At 41.6% G+C, this 17,292-nt stretch overlaps 1 protein-coding gene across 1 annotated transcript in view; it reads right to left on the bottom strand.

The window, feature by feature from the left end:
- Positions 1-16,009, bottom strand: part of TRPM2 (transient receptor potential cation channel subfamily M member 2) — a 52,121-nt gene extending 36,112 nt beyond the window's left edge. The window contains exons 1-6 of the mRNA XM_081954276.1: positions 15,928-16,009; positions 5,614-5,903; positions 5,140-5,221; positions 3,217-3,385; positions 1,822-2,002; positions 1,318-1,481 (exon numbers count right to left, since the gene is read on the bottom strand). Coding sequence (XP_081810402.1) covers positions 1,318-1,481; positions 1,822-2,002; positions 3,217-3,385; positions 5,140-5,221; positions 5,614-5,821 — 804 coding nt within the window. The 5' untranslated portion in view covers positions 5,822-5,903; positions 15,928-16,009. The remainder of the gene's footprint in view (positions 1-1,317; positions 1,482-1,821; positions 2,003-3,216; positions 3,386-5,139; positions 5,222-5,613; positions 5,904-15,927) is intronic.
- Positions 16,010-17,292: the final 1,283 nt, after the last annotated feature.

The raw sequence follows: 17,292 nt of genomic DNA, 5'->3' as shown, positions 1-17,292 counted from the left end.
TCTCCAAAGATTTGTTGAAAAAATAAAGGCTTGGTAGCTTTCCCAAATGATAGTATTGAAGGCAACGGTGGTAATACCGGGGGGAGGGCACAACTAAGTCCCCCCACTCCAACCGCGCCCACGCCAACTCCCGAAGCCATCTTCCGCTGGCGTTAGTATCCATGCCAGCTGCCTCAGCCCCCCCCCCCCGCTGATCTAATTTATCATGTTCATAAGAAGGGAGGGGGGAGCAACCAGGATAACACCACGGCGTGGGGAGCAGCAGCTGTAGAGACCCCAGACTGGGTGTCCCACCCCACCGTCGACCATACCCACGCCGGCTGCAGAGACCCCAGGCCGGGCGTCCCGCCGCAGCTGCTGACCACACCCACGCCGGCAGCCGCCGACGCTCTCCATTCTCCTTTCACCGCTAACCGCCCCATTTCACTCACGATGTTCCGGCTATAAGGCAGGACATCGCAGGTCAAGGGTATCCCCGAGGTCCCAGGAAGTTCTCATAGCTGGACCTGGAACCAACGATGGAATAGGGTACCCCTGCAAGCCCCAAGAAGGACAGCCATCTCCCCAAAGCTCTCCTCTAACACGACAGGACACCATCTTGGGCATGCGTAGTAGTTTTTTTTAGCGATAAATCAATTTAATTGAACCTTCATAGTCTTTCATGCCTGATAGATCCTTTGTATCTCTTGTCCAACGATCTTCTACAACAGCTTCTTTAACATATGGAAATTGTCTAACATTGGTGGATCAAGATATACCCTCTTTAGGCAAGGGAACATCACCTCCATTAAAAGTGAATACTATTCCTTCCATAAACATTCATATCATCTCTAGCCATATGAAGAAACTAGGTGAAGCATAGATCCAGCCTGCAGATAATCAAATTAATAATAAATGAAATGCTAAGAATCACAATGGCATTTTCCCAGTTTGTTTCATGGCTCTTACTTTTTGCCTTCTGGAATAGAATGCTTTTTATCAAGACTAAAAATAAAAATGCCATCCAACTCTATAAGGTTCTCTTCCTATATGTGATAGGACACAGTAAGTAAAACTATTATAGTGCTGAGCTACACCCAAATAGGTACCAAAGATATAGAAACTCAGAGCCTAGAATTGTTTGTATCTCACCATTGTCTTTCTTCACATCCTTAATAGTATAAAGAAATACAAAGTTGTACAAGAGATGCTGTACTGTATGTATTATCTCTCATCTCAATCTATCTACAACACCCTTTTCTTCAAGATAAATTCGTATGAAGTTGTACTATGAACTAATTCTTCTAATAGCATGGTCTGAAAATCCTTTTGGCTCACCGTGCGGCAGATGAGGCTATTACGGTTGTGTACTGTCCCCCAGGATGCAATGCCAATAGCGACAATCTCGCCTTTATAGGTGCTGCTCAAAATAAAATCCTGGAGTGCTTCCCCTACTTGCTTCATCACACCAGCGTGAGAACCACCTGTGATGATCCAGGCACCTGTAGAACAAAGATCCCAACAACTAAGTGTATAAAATAGACAAGATGCTTTATTTCTCTATTTTTTTCCTCTGGACCATGAGAAAATGTTTTATTTATTTTTAAAGCAGAACCTGTGCCAAAGTTTTAGGTTAGGTCAGCAATTTTTGACCCTCTGCTGTGTTTTTTTAAAAATCTAAACTTAGCTCCCGATTTTCACTTCAAGTAATGATTGTATTTTGTGTGCTTTTAAGTATCGTAGATTGCTTTAGGATCCCATCTGGGCTGAAAGCTACAATAGTTTAGATAAGGAAATAAAACTTCACCATACACTATTAGTTTTGGCCAGTGATTGCTTTACCTGTTGTTTGTACCACTTTGGCAAGTCCCTGACGGAATATATTCTTCAGTCTCATCTTCATGCTGAAATTTTTAGCTCCTCCTGTCACTGATATTAAGAGGTTGGGTATATCAAGCCCCCAGTACTGTGTAATCAACTGGTAAAGTGTTTTTGGAGAAGTGCTGGAAGAGACTCGCACATACTACAAAAAAGAAATAAAACATAGGAGGAATATATGAACATTTCAGATAGTGGTCACGACGCAATCATGTCCAGAACCATCAATCATGTTAAGACCCAAACGGAACTATGTGGGATTTCTTATTCAAAATGACTTGAATCTTGTCAATCAATGCAATATTTCAAACAGATAGTGCAGTGTATAAGGAATATTGATGCAATAGGAAACAATAGAGGGAATCTTCTGAAAACTGTCCAGAGAAATCTTGTCTGGTATCCTCATTAGAGGCAACTCTTTACTTTCTACTTTCCCATTTCTCTGAGCAAATCTAAATGAGGATAAGATAGTTCATTCTAATGGGGTGGCAGGGAGTTTATAGAACATGCTATTTAAAGATACAATTAAGGATCTTCTAGTTGGGATATACAGTGTTCTGCTGTAGATTTAAGAGAAAGCAGTGAATTGGAAGAAGCATTGGTGTGGACATGTATTTCAGTAACTCTTTAAAACAAGGTGTCTACAGCTCTTAAAGTTGACAAGGTTGGACTCCCTTGCTTTAGAACAAAGGCATTCCTTCCTAGGATTGCACTGAAACTGCATGAATCTGAAACAAAATGGGTCTGCTTTAAGGCATTGTCAAGAATGCTATGTGAATGCTATGAATCTGATGCACTATATACCATAGCCCTAAATTATAGGTAATAAATCCAGAAATGATACAAGATATCTGTGGTTTGGTCTTATAACTTCTGAAAAGTTGATAAGTACATAAAGTTCAGCAGTATATACAATTTCAGAAAACCAACTACAGGTAGTCCTTGACTTACAACAGTTCATTTAGTGACCATTCAAAGTTACAATGGCACTGAAAAAAAGTGACTTATGACAATTTTTCACACTTACAACCATTGCAAGATCCCCATGGTCATGTGATCAAAATTCAGACACTTGACAACCAAGTCATATTTATGACAGTTGCAGAGGTCCCCAGGGTCATATGATCACCTTTTGTAAACCTTTGACAAGCAAAGCCAATTGTGAAGCGAGATTCACTTAACAACCCTGTTATTGCAGTGACTCATTTAACAACTGTGCAGGAAAGGTCATAAAATGGGGCAAAAGTCACTTAACAAATGTTTTGCTTAACAACAGAAATGTTGGGCTGAATTATGGTCGTAGGGCAGGCCAAGGACTACCTTCCTTGAAGGTTCACTTTCAATCACCTGTTAACTTACTTTCCCAACTTTTTGCCCCAAGCCTGTAAAAGTAATGTCCCCAAAGGCATCTGTTGGCATTTCCTGGACATGTCTTCTGGGGTCCCATTCCTTCCCTTGGAACATGACAGGTTTTATGGCTTCCTCTAAGTGCTCTTCCCTGAGATAACCACATTCACATGCCACTTTCCTGAACAAAAGCAAAAGTAACTAAAAATACATATTGAAAGTGCTACAGTGACATAAACCACATAAAAGAAACATGGAGGTTAGAATAAAGGAGACTCCAATCACTAAAATGAACTTGAGCTGAATTCACTGCTGCATCTAATACTGTGTTTATGTTGAATATAGTTATACAAGCACTCTATGCCCACATTACCAGGTCTCACATGACAAATACAGAGCTTGACAAACACGACATATTTTGAAGTGTGCAAACTGTTGCGATATTTGCAGGCACAATCAGCACAAAATAGATTGTTCAAATTTAAGGTTTGTTCAAAGAGTAAGGTTCTACATTTAGGCAACAAAAACGGAATGCACAGGTACAGTATAGGTGGTACCTTGCTCAGTAGTAGTAACTGTGAAAGGGATCTTGGAGTCCTAGTGGACAACCATTTAAATATGAGCCAGCAGTGTGCAGCAGCTGCCAAAAAAGCCAACACAGTTCTAGGCTGCATCAACAGAGGGATAGAATCAAGATCACGTGAAGTGTTAATACCACTTTATAATGCCTTGGTAAGGCCACACTTGGAATACTGCATTCAGTTCTGGTCGCCACGATGTAAAAAAGATGTGGAGACTCTAGAAAGAGTGCAGAGAAGAGCAACAAAGATGATTAGGGGACTGGAGACTAAAACATATGAAGAACGGTTGCAGGAACTGGGTATGTTTAGCTTAAGAGAAAGAAGGACTAGGGGAGACATGATAGCATTATTCCAATATCTCAGAGGTTGCCACAAAGAAGAGGGAGTCAAACTATTCTCCAAAGCACCTGAGGGTAGAACAAGAAGCAATGGGTGGAAACTAATCAAGGAGAGAAGCAACTTAGAACTGAGGAGAAATTTCCTGACAGTGAGAACAATTAATCAGTGGAACAGCTTGCCTCCAGAAGTTGTGAATGCCCCAACACTGGAAGTCTTTAAGAAGATGTTGGATAGCTATTTGTCTGAAACGGTATAGGGTTTCCTGCCTAGGCAGGGGGTTGGACTAGAAGACCTCCAAGGTCCCTTCCAACTCTACTATTGTATTGTATTGTATTGTAATTGTATATGAACAATTATTTTGAAATATCCGATGTGCTTATAACCATTTTAATTAGACAGCAAGAATAAAGTAGCAAGTGGTAAACTGGTTGGGAATTCTGTAAGATGCCATTCAAAACATCAGATTGTGTTAACTACTGGAGTTCTCTAAATTCCCAATCATTACAAAAGTAAGCATCAGCACTGCTCAATATGCCTATACTACGTTTATTTACTTGCATTTCAAGTGTTATTTGAATATTTTAGGCATGTCAATTTTATTTGTTTATACACATTAGAGCCTCGTTTCTCACTTTTAAAAATAATACCACATGATTTTTCTAAAATATTCCAGTGCTCCTTAACCTTTTAATCATTTCCATTTGACTGAAAATAGTTTAGCATAATCCTTCATCATGTTTTTCCCTGAAATTAAATTCATAAACATCATTCCTTTGTAAAAAGAAGCAATAAGCTTTTCTGTCAACATGTAAAATATCAAAAGCTGCCTCCAATTATGTGTTTTGTGGCAATTTTCCCCTTGCTGAAATATTGTTGGGATTGTCTGCAGTATCACAGCTTTCTAAGGTAAAATGTTCCAACATTCCAGCCTTTACTTAGTCTAAACCTCCCTGATAATTCTAGTTGAAATTTGAAATTTTCCTGGTGATAAAGTTAATCAGAGTAGTTTTCTTACCCAGAATCTGACAACTGTGAACTTTCAATAAAATAAACACATTCTTTTTTCTGAATGTTTTCAGGGATCCATAAGCGGAGATCTTCCTGTGGAAAGAACAGGGAGCAAAAGATCAGTTCTTACATAGAAAGCATAAAATCATTTCTTTCCCAGAGCAAAATCATATTCTATGCATAAAATATTAGGGTTTTTATGCTGCTTTTTGAGGAAAAACAATTTCAATATTACATGTGGTCAATTATTTGTTAAAAGATTAATGATTATCGCATCTAAGGAGAGTAACAAGCATACAAGGTATAAACTTTATATGGCTAAGTACAATATCATTTTATACTCTAGTGGCAATAAAAAATTTGAATGTCTCTCCTATTTTTTTTCCTTTCCCATCCTTTTCAGATCTAAGTTTATAATTTCCAACCCATAGTAGGTCAGCCCTAAAACAAACCATCATCTAGCTCTTCCTTTTTCTTAAACTTGCCTTTTCATTTATGCTGGGAGAGAAGTGAGCCCTGCGCTTGCTTCTACTGGAAGGACTGGTGCTTCTTCTGAAGTTGGAAACCATGGTGATATCATAGTAGCTCTCAGGGTCAAGAGGGTAGCCTTCATCATGGTGGATCTTGTTCAGCTCCATTGGTATTCGCAGACCAGGCCCAGCCATGGCTACATTTGTTAGATCAATCATCAAAGTTGTTCAAATACATTTGGAAGACAAATTCTTGAAACTACCATCTCAGACTTCATGGACTGCAAATGCTGTATTCTGCCTAGATTTCATAAAACACCAAAAAGACACGTTTCTTTCATTTTTTTAAGGCCCCCTGATTGAAGCCTCTCACGAAGACCTCATCTTTTTACTTGAGAATTTGGGATATATTTGCCATATTTTTTTGTGTTAAGAGAATACTGTATTTTAATGTTCTCTCAGGTCAACCTTGACCCTAGTTATTATATGGATAAATCTCTGCAGTTTTGGCCATATTTGTGGAAGTAATTTGCCAGCACCTTCTTGCAAGAGTACTGGACACATGATGGCTTCTTTGCCCAAGGGTGAACTACCACTTACAGACTCCTGGCTTCTAATTCTTAACCATTAGATCAAACTGACTCTGCTAGAGAAAACTACAATAGCAATAGCACTTTAGACGTACTGTATATACCACTTCACAGTGCTTTACAGCCCTCTCTCAGCGTTTTTACAGAGTCAGCATATTGCCCCCAACAATCTGGGTTCTCATTTTACAAACCTCAGACAGTTGGAAGGCTGAGTCAACCTTGAACCTGGTGAGATTCGAACTGCCAAATTGCAGTCAGCTGGCAGTCAGCAGAAATAGCCTGCAGTACTGCATTCTAACCACTGTGCCCCCATGACTCTGAATAACAACAACATACATATGTCACTAATACTGTTTGTATTTAGGTTGAATGGGTAGTCAGTGACTCTAAGACCAGAAAGAGTCATAGTGTCATAAAAGTACAATAATTACTAGCTTCAAAGTCATCATGTGTGTGTTTTAAAAATAGATGATTAATTTGTGGAAGAAAAAAGTTGAAACTGAAGCGACATATTCATTAGCATACTAATAAATGACCCAGTGGTGGTACTAAGGCAACTATTTTATATGACCTCATTCTACTCTACAGTATATTCTTATCTAGCTGATCAATATCTGTGAATAAACTGCCAAATTACACCAAAAAGATTGCCATGTGGTGTCAGGAAATGTATTAATGATTCTTAATGTTCTGATTAGGAAAGCTTGTCAACTTGAAAAGTTACTCCAAATATTTGGGGCACATAAATACTGTAGGTTTGTGTTAGATATTAACCTATATCGGAGAAAGTCTCCTCTCTGGTCCGCTGCTACAGCGGGAAACAGGTATCGCTCTGATTGGTCGAGAGGCGTACCCGAGTACTATAAAAGGGGAACCCTCCGGCCACAGAGCAAGCTGGATCACTACTACTACTAATAAAGAGCTGATAAGTCACTTCGTGTCCGCAGTCTGTTCTCTCGTTGCCCAGATCTAACATTGGCGACGAAGGTGGGATCGAGAGGCAGATAGGACGAAGAACGCTACCTCCAGAATCTCCGGATTTGATCCAGCCTAGGAATTCGGCAGAAATTCCGGCAGCCATCTCAGGTCACCACAGCGCGGCAAATTCAAGCGAGAGAAGATGGCGATGCACACTCCCCCCGTTCCATTCGACCCAGAGAACGACGAATGGGAAGCCTTCATGATTCGTTTCGAGTGTTTTCTCGAAGCGAACGAATACACGGGGATCACCGACGCCCGGAAGAAAAACATCTTCCTCGGCTACTGCGGAAAAGAAGTCTTCAACACGGCCAGAGACCTCACCGCGCCTACTCCGATACAGGCAGTATCATGGGCGGCGTTGCAACAGGCTCTACAGACTCATTACGCGCCAAAACCTTCCCACCATGTTTGCCGCCAAGCATTCAACACGAGGAACCAGAAGGCGGAAGAATCTATCAACCAGTACGTTGCAGCCCTACGAAAAGCAGCCACACATTGTGGATTCCGAGACCTGGATGAGCAGATTATGGATCGACTCGTTAGCGGGCTGAAAGACATTTCCCTACAAAAACGGCTGTTAGCCAAAACCAATTTAAGCCTACAGATTGTACTCGACGAGGCAAGAGCTTCAGAAGCAGCAGACAGATCAGCGGAGACCATTCAACGCGGATTCAACACAGGCCAGCCAGCGCCAAGACACACCAGAGTCCACTACGAGGACACCATTCCAGATTTCGGGGATCCCGAGCTCGAGGAAAGTCACCTGATGCGGAGCAGTCACGTGAGACCTGGGGGGAGACCCGGATCCCGTTTGCCGCCCTGCGCAAGCTGCGGAGGGAATCACCCCCGGTCTACCTGTCGGTTCAGGAACGTTGTTTGTTCGCACTGCGACAAACTGGGGCACATCGCACGAGTGTGCCGGAGCGGAGCCCCTGCCTCAAGGCAACCACCCATGTACCGCCAACAGAAGCCCAACCCAGGGGCTTGGCGAAATCAAAAAGGGCGCCCAGAGAGAAATCCACAAGTGTTTACCCAGAGAGAAAATTCCCAAAGAGCTGAGCGAACGTATCCCCAGAGAGATTACACACAAGGAGCTGAGCGAGCGTATTCCCAGAGAGACTACACACAAAGAGCTGAGAGAGCGTTCTATCAAGACGCTCAACGAGAGTATTTTCAGGATACAGATGATGAGATAGAGTTGACCCAGAGAGAGGAATTGCGAACATATCTCACCACAATAAGCCAGGTCCGCACCAAGCGGCCTAAAAAGCTGAAAGTCACAGTCCTCTTGGAGGGCTCACCTTGCGAGCTGGAAGTTGACACAGGATCGTCCCTGACGATCATTTCATGGGCATCCATGAAACAGGCTATCCCTAGCCTCAAAAAGAGCCAGCTACGCGTTCCAGACATCCTGCTACGAGACTACCAGGGGAACCGAGTCCCCATCGTAGGCCAAGGCACGTTCCAGATCCGTTTCAAGGACATCGTAGCCCAGCTGCCCGTGACCATCGCCAGCGCACCATTACAAAACCTCCTAGGACTGGATTGGTTTGAATCCTTGGGGCTAGAAGTCACCGGAATCAACGCCGTGGAAAACAGCAGCGCTGAGCAGATTTTTAAGGAGTTCGAGGATGTGTTCAGCCCCGGTCTTGGTAAGTATGTGGGTAAACCGATTTCATTCAATTTAGACCCCAAAGTGGCACCAATCCGACTTAAACCGAGACGAGTGCCTTTTGCACTCCGCCCAAAGATAGATAAGGAAATAGATAAGTTAGTGGAGCAAGGAATCCTTGAGCCGGTGGATCACGCGCGCTGGGAAACGCCCATCGTGACCCCAGTCAAACCAGACGGATCAGTCTGCATCTGCGCGGACTATAAATGCACAATTAATGTCGCGCTACAACAAAGCGCATATCCTGTGCCTGTAGTACAGCACTTATTGCACTCGTTGGGGCCAGGAAAGGTATTTGCAAAATTAGACATGGCACAAGCTTACCAGCAGCTGCCCGTTGATAGCGCCACAGCGGAGGCCCAAACTATAGTGACGCATAGAGGAGCATTCAAATGCAACCGGCTACAATTCGGTGTGAGTATTGCTCCAGGATTGTTCCAGAGCGTCATGGAACGACTTTTGCAAGGGATACCGGGAGTCGTCCCCTATTTTGACGACATCTTGGTGTCCGCTGCAAACGAGGAGCAATTAAATAAAAGAGTCAGAACTGTTTTGGCCAGAATCAGAGAAAAGGGTCTCCGCCTCAAAAAGGAAAAATGCCAAATTAACGTGTCTAGCGTAGAATTCCTGGGTTATAGAATCGATGGTCAGGGAATACACCCCACTTCAAAGAAAATTAAGGCGATCCAGGACGCCCCCACACCACGAAATCAGACCGAGTTGCAGGCCTTCCTCGGACTACTTAACTTCTACAGCGTTTTTCTGAGACAGAAGGCGACCGTTGCTGAGCCACTACACCGTCTACTCCAGAGGAACACACCATGGAAATGGGGACGATCCGAAGCAGCAGCTTTTGCCGGAGTAAAGCGCCTGCTCACCACCGACTCACTGTTAGTCCAATACAGCCAGACACTACCGCTGGTATTGACCTGCGACGCATCACCTTTTGGAGTCGGCGCAGTCCTCAGCCACCGGATGCCCGACGGAAAAGAAGCACCCATCGCCTTCTACTCCAGGACTCTTTCATCGGCCGAGAGGAATTACAGCCAGATGGACAGGGAAGCGCTAGCTGCTGTAGCTGGAGTAAAACGTTTCCACGAATACCTCTACGGCCGCAATTTTGAACTGATTACAGATCACAAACCGCTGTTGGGACTTTTGGCGGGAAACCACCCCACTCCAGTCTCCCTTTCTCCACGCATGACCAGGTGGACTGTTTTCCTGGCTGCGTACTCATACAAATTAATTCATCGACCGGGTTCCACTCTAGGACACGCAGACGCACTCAGCCGTTGCCCACTACCGGACCTTTTGCCAGACCCCACTCCCGAAGTACCGGTGCTGCTTATTGATTGTTTGGACTCAGGACCGGTTTCTTCCTACGATGTTGCAAGGTTTTCTTCTAAAGACATGTTAATAAAGCAAGTTCAAACTTGGGTTTGGAGGGGGTGGCCGAAGGGAAACGTGGGCCCGGAATTCAAAGTGTTTTGGTCAAAACGGGACGAACTATCAGTGTTACAAGGTTGCTTATTGTGGGGGGATCGAGTTGTTATTCCGTATGCTTTACGTAGGAATGTATTAGATGCTTTACATGTGGGTCATCCGGGGATTGTTAGGATGAAGGCGTTAGCAAGAAGTTACGTTTGGTGGCCAAACATGGACAAAGAAATAGAGGAATGGGTGGCCACTTGCGACCCATGCCAGGAATCGAGACCAGCACCCCCGGAAGCGCCCGCCACAGAATGGGAGAAGCCTAAAGCACCCTGGTCGCGAATACACATCGACTTCGCAGGGCCATTCCAAGGTCAGACTTTCCTTATAGTTGTGGATGCATACTCGAAATGGCTAGAAGTAGTCCTAATGACTTCAACCACGGCAGAGGCAGTCATTAAGTTTCTACGGCGACTTTTCGCCACTCATGGCCTGCCTGACCTCCTGGTCTCTGATAACGGGCCCCAGTTCACGGCCATGCAATTTGAAACATATCTAGCAGGTCAGGGAATTCGGCACGCCCTCGTCGCGCCATTCCATCCGGCGTCAAATGGACAGGCGGAGAGGATGGTGCGATTCGCAAAAGAGGCCCTCGCTAGGATGGGTCCAGGTGATTGGCAAACACGCATTGACCATTACCTCCTAATTCAGCATATTACCCCAAGCGCAACGACGGGTAGGAGCCCCGCTGAACTACTCATGGGCCGCCGTCTACGGTCTCACCTGGACCGTCTTCACACAAATTACTCTGCCACAGCACCCCCAGACTCCACAAGCAAAATTCGGACCTTTAGCATAGGGGATTCAGTATACGCCCACAACTATGCAGGGGGAACATTGTGGATGCCGGCAAAGGTCATTGGCATCACGGGTCCGCGATCGTATCTGTTGGAACTGGAAGATGGGCGGAACTGGAAAAGGCACATCGATCAACTTCGCGGTCGCCTAGCACACTCAGACCTTCGAACCGAGGAAGAGAGCGACCTACCAACGCAAAGTCAGCCACTCGAGAGCCCCAATACAGAGAACTACGACACCTGCAAGCCCAGGTCTGAACAAGAAATCGAGCACGAAGCAGAGCAACCCCCAAGCAACGTAACCGAGCAGACTCCGGAACGCCCTAGCAACGAAGGCACGAAACCACCCGAACGAGAAACAGAAAAAGCATCCGATCCTGCAACCACTTCTAACCAACCCGAACTACGACCTTCCTCCCGAGTAAGGCAAACTCCAACATACCTAAAAGACTATGTTACTAACCGCAACGTTCCGTCTAGGAGGGGAGGGGTGTTAGATATTAACATATATCGGAGAAAGTCTCCTCTCTGGTCCGCTGCTACAGCGGGAAACAGGTATCGCTCTGATTGGTCGAGAGGCGTACCCGAGTACTATAAAAGGGGAACCCTCCGGGCACAGAGCAAGCTGGATCACTACTACTACTAATAAAGAGCTGATAAGTCACTTCGTGTCCGCAGTCTGTTCTCTCGTTGCCCAGATCTAACAGTTTGGAAACCACTTTGAGCTACAGGAATAAATATCCTCTGCTTAAGCCATTAGAAGAAAAGAATTCATTGAACACATTATATTTCTCAAGATCTTTTTTAGATAGAATGTATTTGGCACCCTCATTTATCAGAAAACTAAACATCATATCAAATTTTTATTACAGTCATAGACTAGCATAAAGTAAGTATAATTTTAGGCTTGTCCTCAAGTTTCATTAAGCATTATGTTCTATTTTTTTATTATGTTCCCCTACTACTTAAATTTATTCAATACAATCAGGAGAGTCGGCATGTGGTTATTTAAATGATTGACATATGCAATATACCAATTGTGCCTAGCCTCTCTATGAAAGCTTCTTTTTAAAGGCATATCTCTATATAATAGATAGGGCTGTCATTAGTTCCTTGATATGGAAAACCCAGGTAGATATCCAAAGGTAGTTGCATAATGGCAATAGACTTAGAAAAGTAAGCAAAAGAAAAAAGTAACTCATACACTGTAATCCATGAAGAAAATAGAAACACATGTTTATTTCCAATGGACTGCAGTAAGTCACAATGATGCCAAAATGAAGCAGGTGCTTGTAGCACCACTCCAAGGGGGATGTCATTATATAAAACACACAATTTACACTCCAACATCTTGTGCAAATATTGATGTCAAGGTGTCTGTGTGATAACATCATCCCTCTCTTTGCAGATGTCCATGCTTGTTTCAAATCCAGAAGTAGTTCATTTGTGACTTCAGTAAAATACCTCTTTCTTCAACATTGATCAACTAAACCTCTTTTAGCTAAGACTTTTGTATAGCATGGATTCAATAGACATGGATTTCACAGAAGATAAAAACACTTTCAGTACAATTACAGTACAACTTAATGGTGCTAAAACGCTATTTCAAGTAGTTACTAAATATAATATTTCACATCAAAAATATATTCCATCAAGAAATACATTTTCCCCCCACCCCCACCCCGCAGGGAATGACTATTAAGCAGGTGCCAAAGAAACAGCATTTAAGAATTAGCATAGCAACATGTCAAACACCAGTCAAAATAATATGCAATTTTGAAATATTACTTCATAGTAATAGGCCATTCACTCCAATATTGTTTGTTCTCATTGGCAATGATCTACAATAGCAAAGCACAACCTTTTCTCAGACAAAACACCCTTGGTTTTTGAGTTGGGTAATAATTGGTAAATGTCAGGAACATGCCAAAAGTGAAATTTGATTAAATTAAATACAAGCTGTGCTTAATTGCATAGTCAGCCATTGTTTAGACTTGGCATTTTTAAATCTACAAGGACTTGGGATGTTTGATGGTGTTAAAGGAAATTGTCAGAGGATGTAAGTTGTTTCAAGTAAATCAGCCCTTTTCAATTAATTGATGGCGATTTTGTCAATGCCATTGGTGTTCAAGTGGTGCTCCAGTTGTTTTGGGATGTTAGCAAAAGGATCTATTCTTTACCACAGGCATTCTATTTGAGGGTCTATATATTTTCTGATTTTCTCCAGTTCTTTCTCTTCTAACCAATTTCGTTGTATTTAAGTTCAATGACAATAAAGATTATACTTATTCTATTTGGTTGTCTCCAGATACTGCAGGTCCACCATGGAGAAGCAGACTTTTTTTTTCTTTCAATTGTTAAGTCTGAGGTGTTGTGTGGCTGCTAGTGTACGTCGCCCCGAGTCCCTTGGGGGAGAGGGGGCGACTAAGAAGTCAAATTAATAAATAAATAAATAATAAAAATAAATTTTTGTCCATCTGAATTCTAAAGTCCCGCAGCACACTAACTTCTTCATTTTCTACTATTTTGTCTATTTTGTGGCCCTAACAATTCTTGCTTGTAGGCAAAGGGTATTTTTTTAAATCATATTTCACCATTGATGCTACTTTATCATGCCACTGTTTGTAGTCAACCTGGGTGGTCGTCTTGCAGTAGCTAACGAGGTGGTCCACTGTTTTTTCAACTTCTGGGCAGAGCCAGCGATTGTTGTCTACTGCTGCCTTCCCATCAATTCTGGCTTTGTTTTTAAGGTTTGCCTTATGGAACTAGAATTAGCCCCCCCTCCCAGTTCTTTTTCTGCTCTTAGCCATTTCCAGGTCTTATTAAGCGCTTTGCCTGGTTTTTTAAAAACGTACTGGCCATGTAATTCTTTGCCTTGCCATGTCTCTTTCCTATTCTTCATTTAATCTTTTTTTTTTTTTAGGACAGTTTATTATTGTTGCTGTTTTAATATACTGATCACTCACCTCCAGTGGATTTGGGCTGGCATACACAACTAGCAGAAACATTAAACAGCTAAATACAATTACTGTGATTATTGTAAATGGGTGGACAAATTAAAGTTGTGCTCTCTTCCTGGAAATGTTTCAGGATAGGGTAGATAAGAATCATCTTAGAGTCTCAGTAAAGGGAACAACAGAGGAGCATATAGATCAAAGAGACTTTACTGAACCATTCCCAACAGACATACATTCTGGTGCACTGAAGTACTCTTATAGGGTCCAAAGAGGATCTATGAGGCAAGTGAGACTTGTTTGACTAAGGTACAAGGTCTACAAAATTTTGACATTGTAATAGATAATAAATAGGAGGCTGGCATAAACTATTTTGGAAAAACCTCTCAAATTATAGGACTATTATACACCTCTAAACAATTATACTACATGCCCTTCAGTTGGGAACCCTGCCCTATAGGCTCTTCAATTGGGTTTTTTGACAACCTGGATACCTTAAATCATTTTAAATGAATCTTTTAGGAATGCTGTGACTTTAGGTACTGTATGAACATATAAAAGGCAAATGTCCTTCATATTCAGCTCAACTCCTGGTAACTTAATGGGCATACTTATGCTGTTGTCTTAGTAGAAAGATGAGCATGGTTTCTCAGTTTACTTCTATTTTTTTTTAAATTCCCAATCTAATCTACTGTTGGTCTTAAGTTCTCTTGAATTCTTCATCCAAATATTAAGTAAGGTTGACTCTGCTTAGTTTCTGGACTCAGAGAAGGTCAACCGTGTGCTGGAATATAGTCTGGATTCCCAGGAAGGAGTGGCTGCTTTCCAGAGAGCAAAGAGGCAGTGTAACTCAGTCAGCAGAAAGAGGGTGAAAACGGCTCCCTCCTTATTTTTCTCAGGGTATATCTGTAGTTATGCTATTATTTGCTTTAATCCGGCAAGATTTGTCCATAGGTGAAGAACAATAAAAGAAATTACTCTAAAGTAGCTACATGTTTTTTCTTAATTCTTTGGCCCTGACAACCAGATGTTGTCACCTCTTTGGTCATAAACATGTGTGTACTCTTGTACTAATGTAAATTTTCTTTTATGTATAATATTGTCAATACCCTGCAGCAGCCAACTACATACTATCCACTGATTTATTTTCATTTGCATGGTTATCTCAGTATTTCATTTCCTTAATTTATTTAGATGCCAGGAATAATATCTACAACCAAATGCCAGGAATAATATCTACAACCAAACAAACAAACAAAATGTTCTGGTACCAAGCTACAGACCTATTATAAGATCCTTAAATGGCTTCAGAAAACTTAGTTCAATGTCTCAGAAGCCAATCTGATTTTTTTTTTTTTGGTCTTGGATATACCACAAATGAGCTCCTTGTGATCACAATGCAAATTCTCTTTAGACACAAGCTGCAAAACCATGCACATTTAGGAATATATTATACTGAACGCAGAACGCATCCACGCATTTATGTACAACTTAAAAGGAGAAAATAAAGAGCACTATTAATTCCATACAAATGCATAACTCAATGCATGTGCTTATAGATCCACTTGCATAGGCACATGCTCAGCAAGCTTTGCTTAAAATGTGGCAAGGATTTCTTCTGACCTTGCAATGCAGAATTAACTCAGTATAGAAAGAACGCTTACTAAGCAATTTTGCACTGCCAGATCAGCCTGGGTCAGAGTTATACTAGACTGGCTGAGAAATACATTCCCAGGTTTTTGATGCTTCAGGGCACTATCTTAGAATATGCAACAGAAAACAACCCAGATGGCTGTATATATTTGTCCAACGGCATCTTTCCAATCCCAATTTTACTCACATATTCCTTGCCAGTCAGCTGTGAAGGGCACATTTTTGTTTCATGCTGTAAACTCATCACCTTATTGCTGAATAATGCCAGGAGTCTACAGGAGCTTTTCTGAAGTGACTGCAGTTAAGAGGAGGAGGAGGAGGAGGAGGCAATCCAGGGGGCTGCACTTTGCCAGCAAATCACACTGCAGAAGCTACTCCTAGTCATTCACAGAAGCCTGGGATGGATAGGCCAAGTGAATTGAGTTTCCTAGGCTAAATAGCAAATGACTCTTGTTTGCCTTGATTCTATAGAGAAAGCAGATTATCCTTTTGTTCTTTGATTGAACATTACAAAAAAGGTGGCTAAATTCAAATTGCTTTAAGTTGTTCAAATGTAGCTTTTTTCAGAATGATTATAATAAAATAAAATTATGTCTTAAATATTTGTAAAGATGCTCAGGAACAGATTTGCATGTAATATGTTCTGGGATAATATTTTTATCGCATACTTGAATGCATTCTCAAAGCTTTCTCCCTTTTCAACTAATATTAAATTGGCATTTGATAAATTGCAAAAATGGACTAATAATATACGTAGGATGAATGTTTAGCTGCTTCTGTATAAAAAGGACAAACTAGTTTGGAAAATATGCAGGGAATGATTCAGGATAAAAAGCAGAAAGACAGATTGCTCCTTTAAGACTAACCTCTTAGCATTCCCAGCCTTCCCCTCCCCTCCCTCTCCATTCATTAGGGTTGACATAGATTGTTATATTTGTCAGATTGTTTGATCTTGTGATCTTCAAATTTGTTTGCCTAAACAAATATTAAAACTGTCATAAATAACTGAAAAAAGTAGAATGTACCCTCCCTTCCCCTCCTCTCCAGTATTTACAATATTTAATTAAACTAGACTTTTAATTTTTAAAACTATTTATTAAATATTCATTAATATTTTTAAAAAGGAGGGATAAGAGTGACCACGTTCTTTTAAGATCCAGATTGTCATTACAACATTATGCATTAAGACTATAACATTTAGAACCATCTATATGAGCTAACTACGATAGCATATACATTTTAATAATGTAATCTTTAAACAAATCAGTGACAAAATAGAATAAGAAATAGAATGAAAAATATTATTGCATTATTATCTTCTCTTCCTTCATGGTACTGTATTAATTTGGCAATCTGCATCTTGCGCAAAATGTGGAAAATACAATTACATGAGTATTCTTGCTTTCGTGAAAAAATGGAAACATAGAGTATGTCAGGCCTGTAATTATATTCTTTTTTGGATCTTTGGCCTGCCACACTTTCTTAGAATTTTCTATGCTGTTTCAATAGTGTAGTAGTTGGGAGGGGGGAATAGAAAGGAGTAGGATTGTAG

This window comes from Natrix helvetica, assembly GCF_964273705.1.
Source record: "Natrix helvetica genome assembly, chromosome: 5".
NCBI lineage: Eukaryota > Metazoa > Chordata > Lepidosauria > Squamata > Natricidae > Natrix > Natrix helvetica.
Note: the sequence above shows the minus strand (reverse complement) of the source record. Positions and strands in the feature narration are given on the sequence as shown.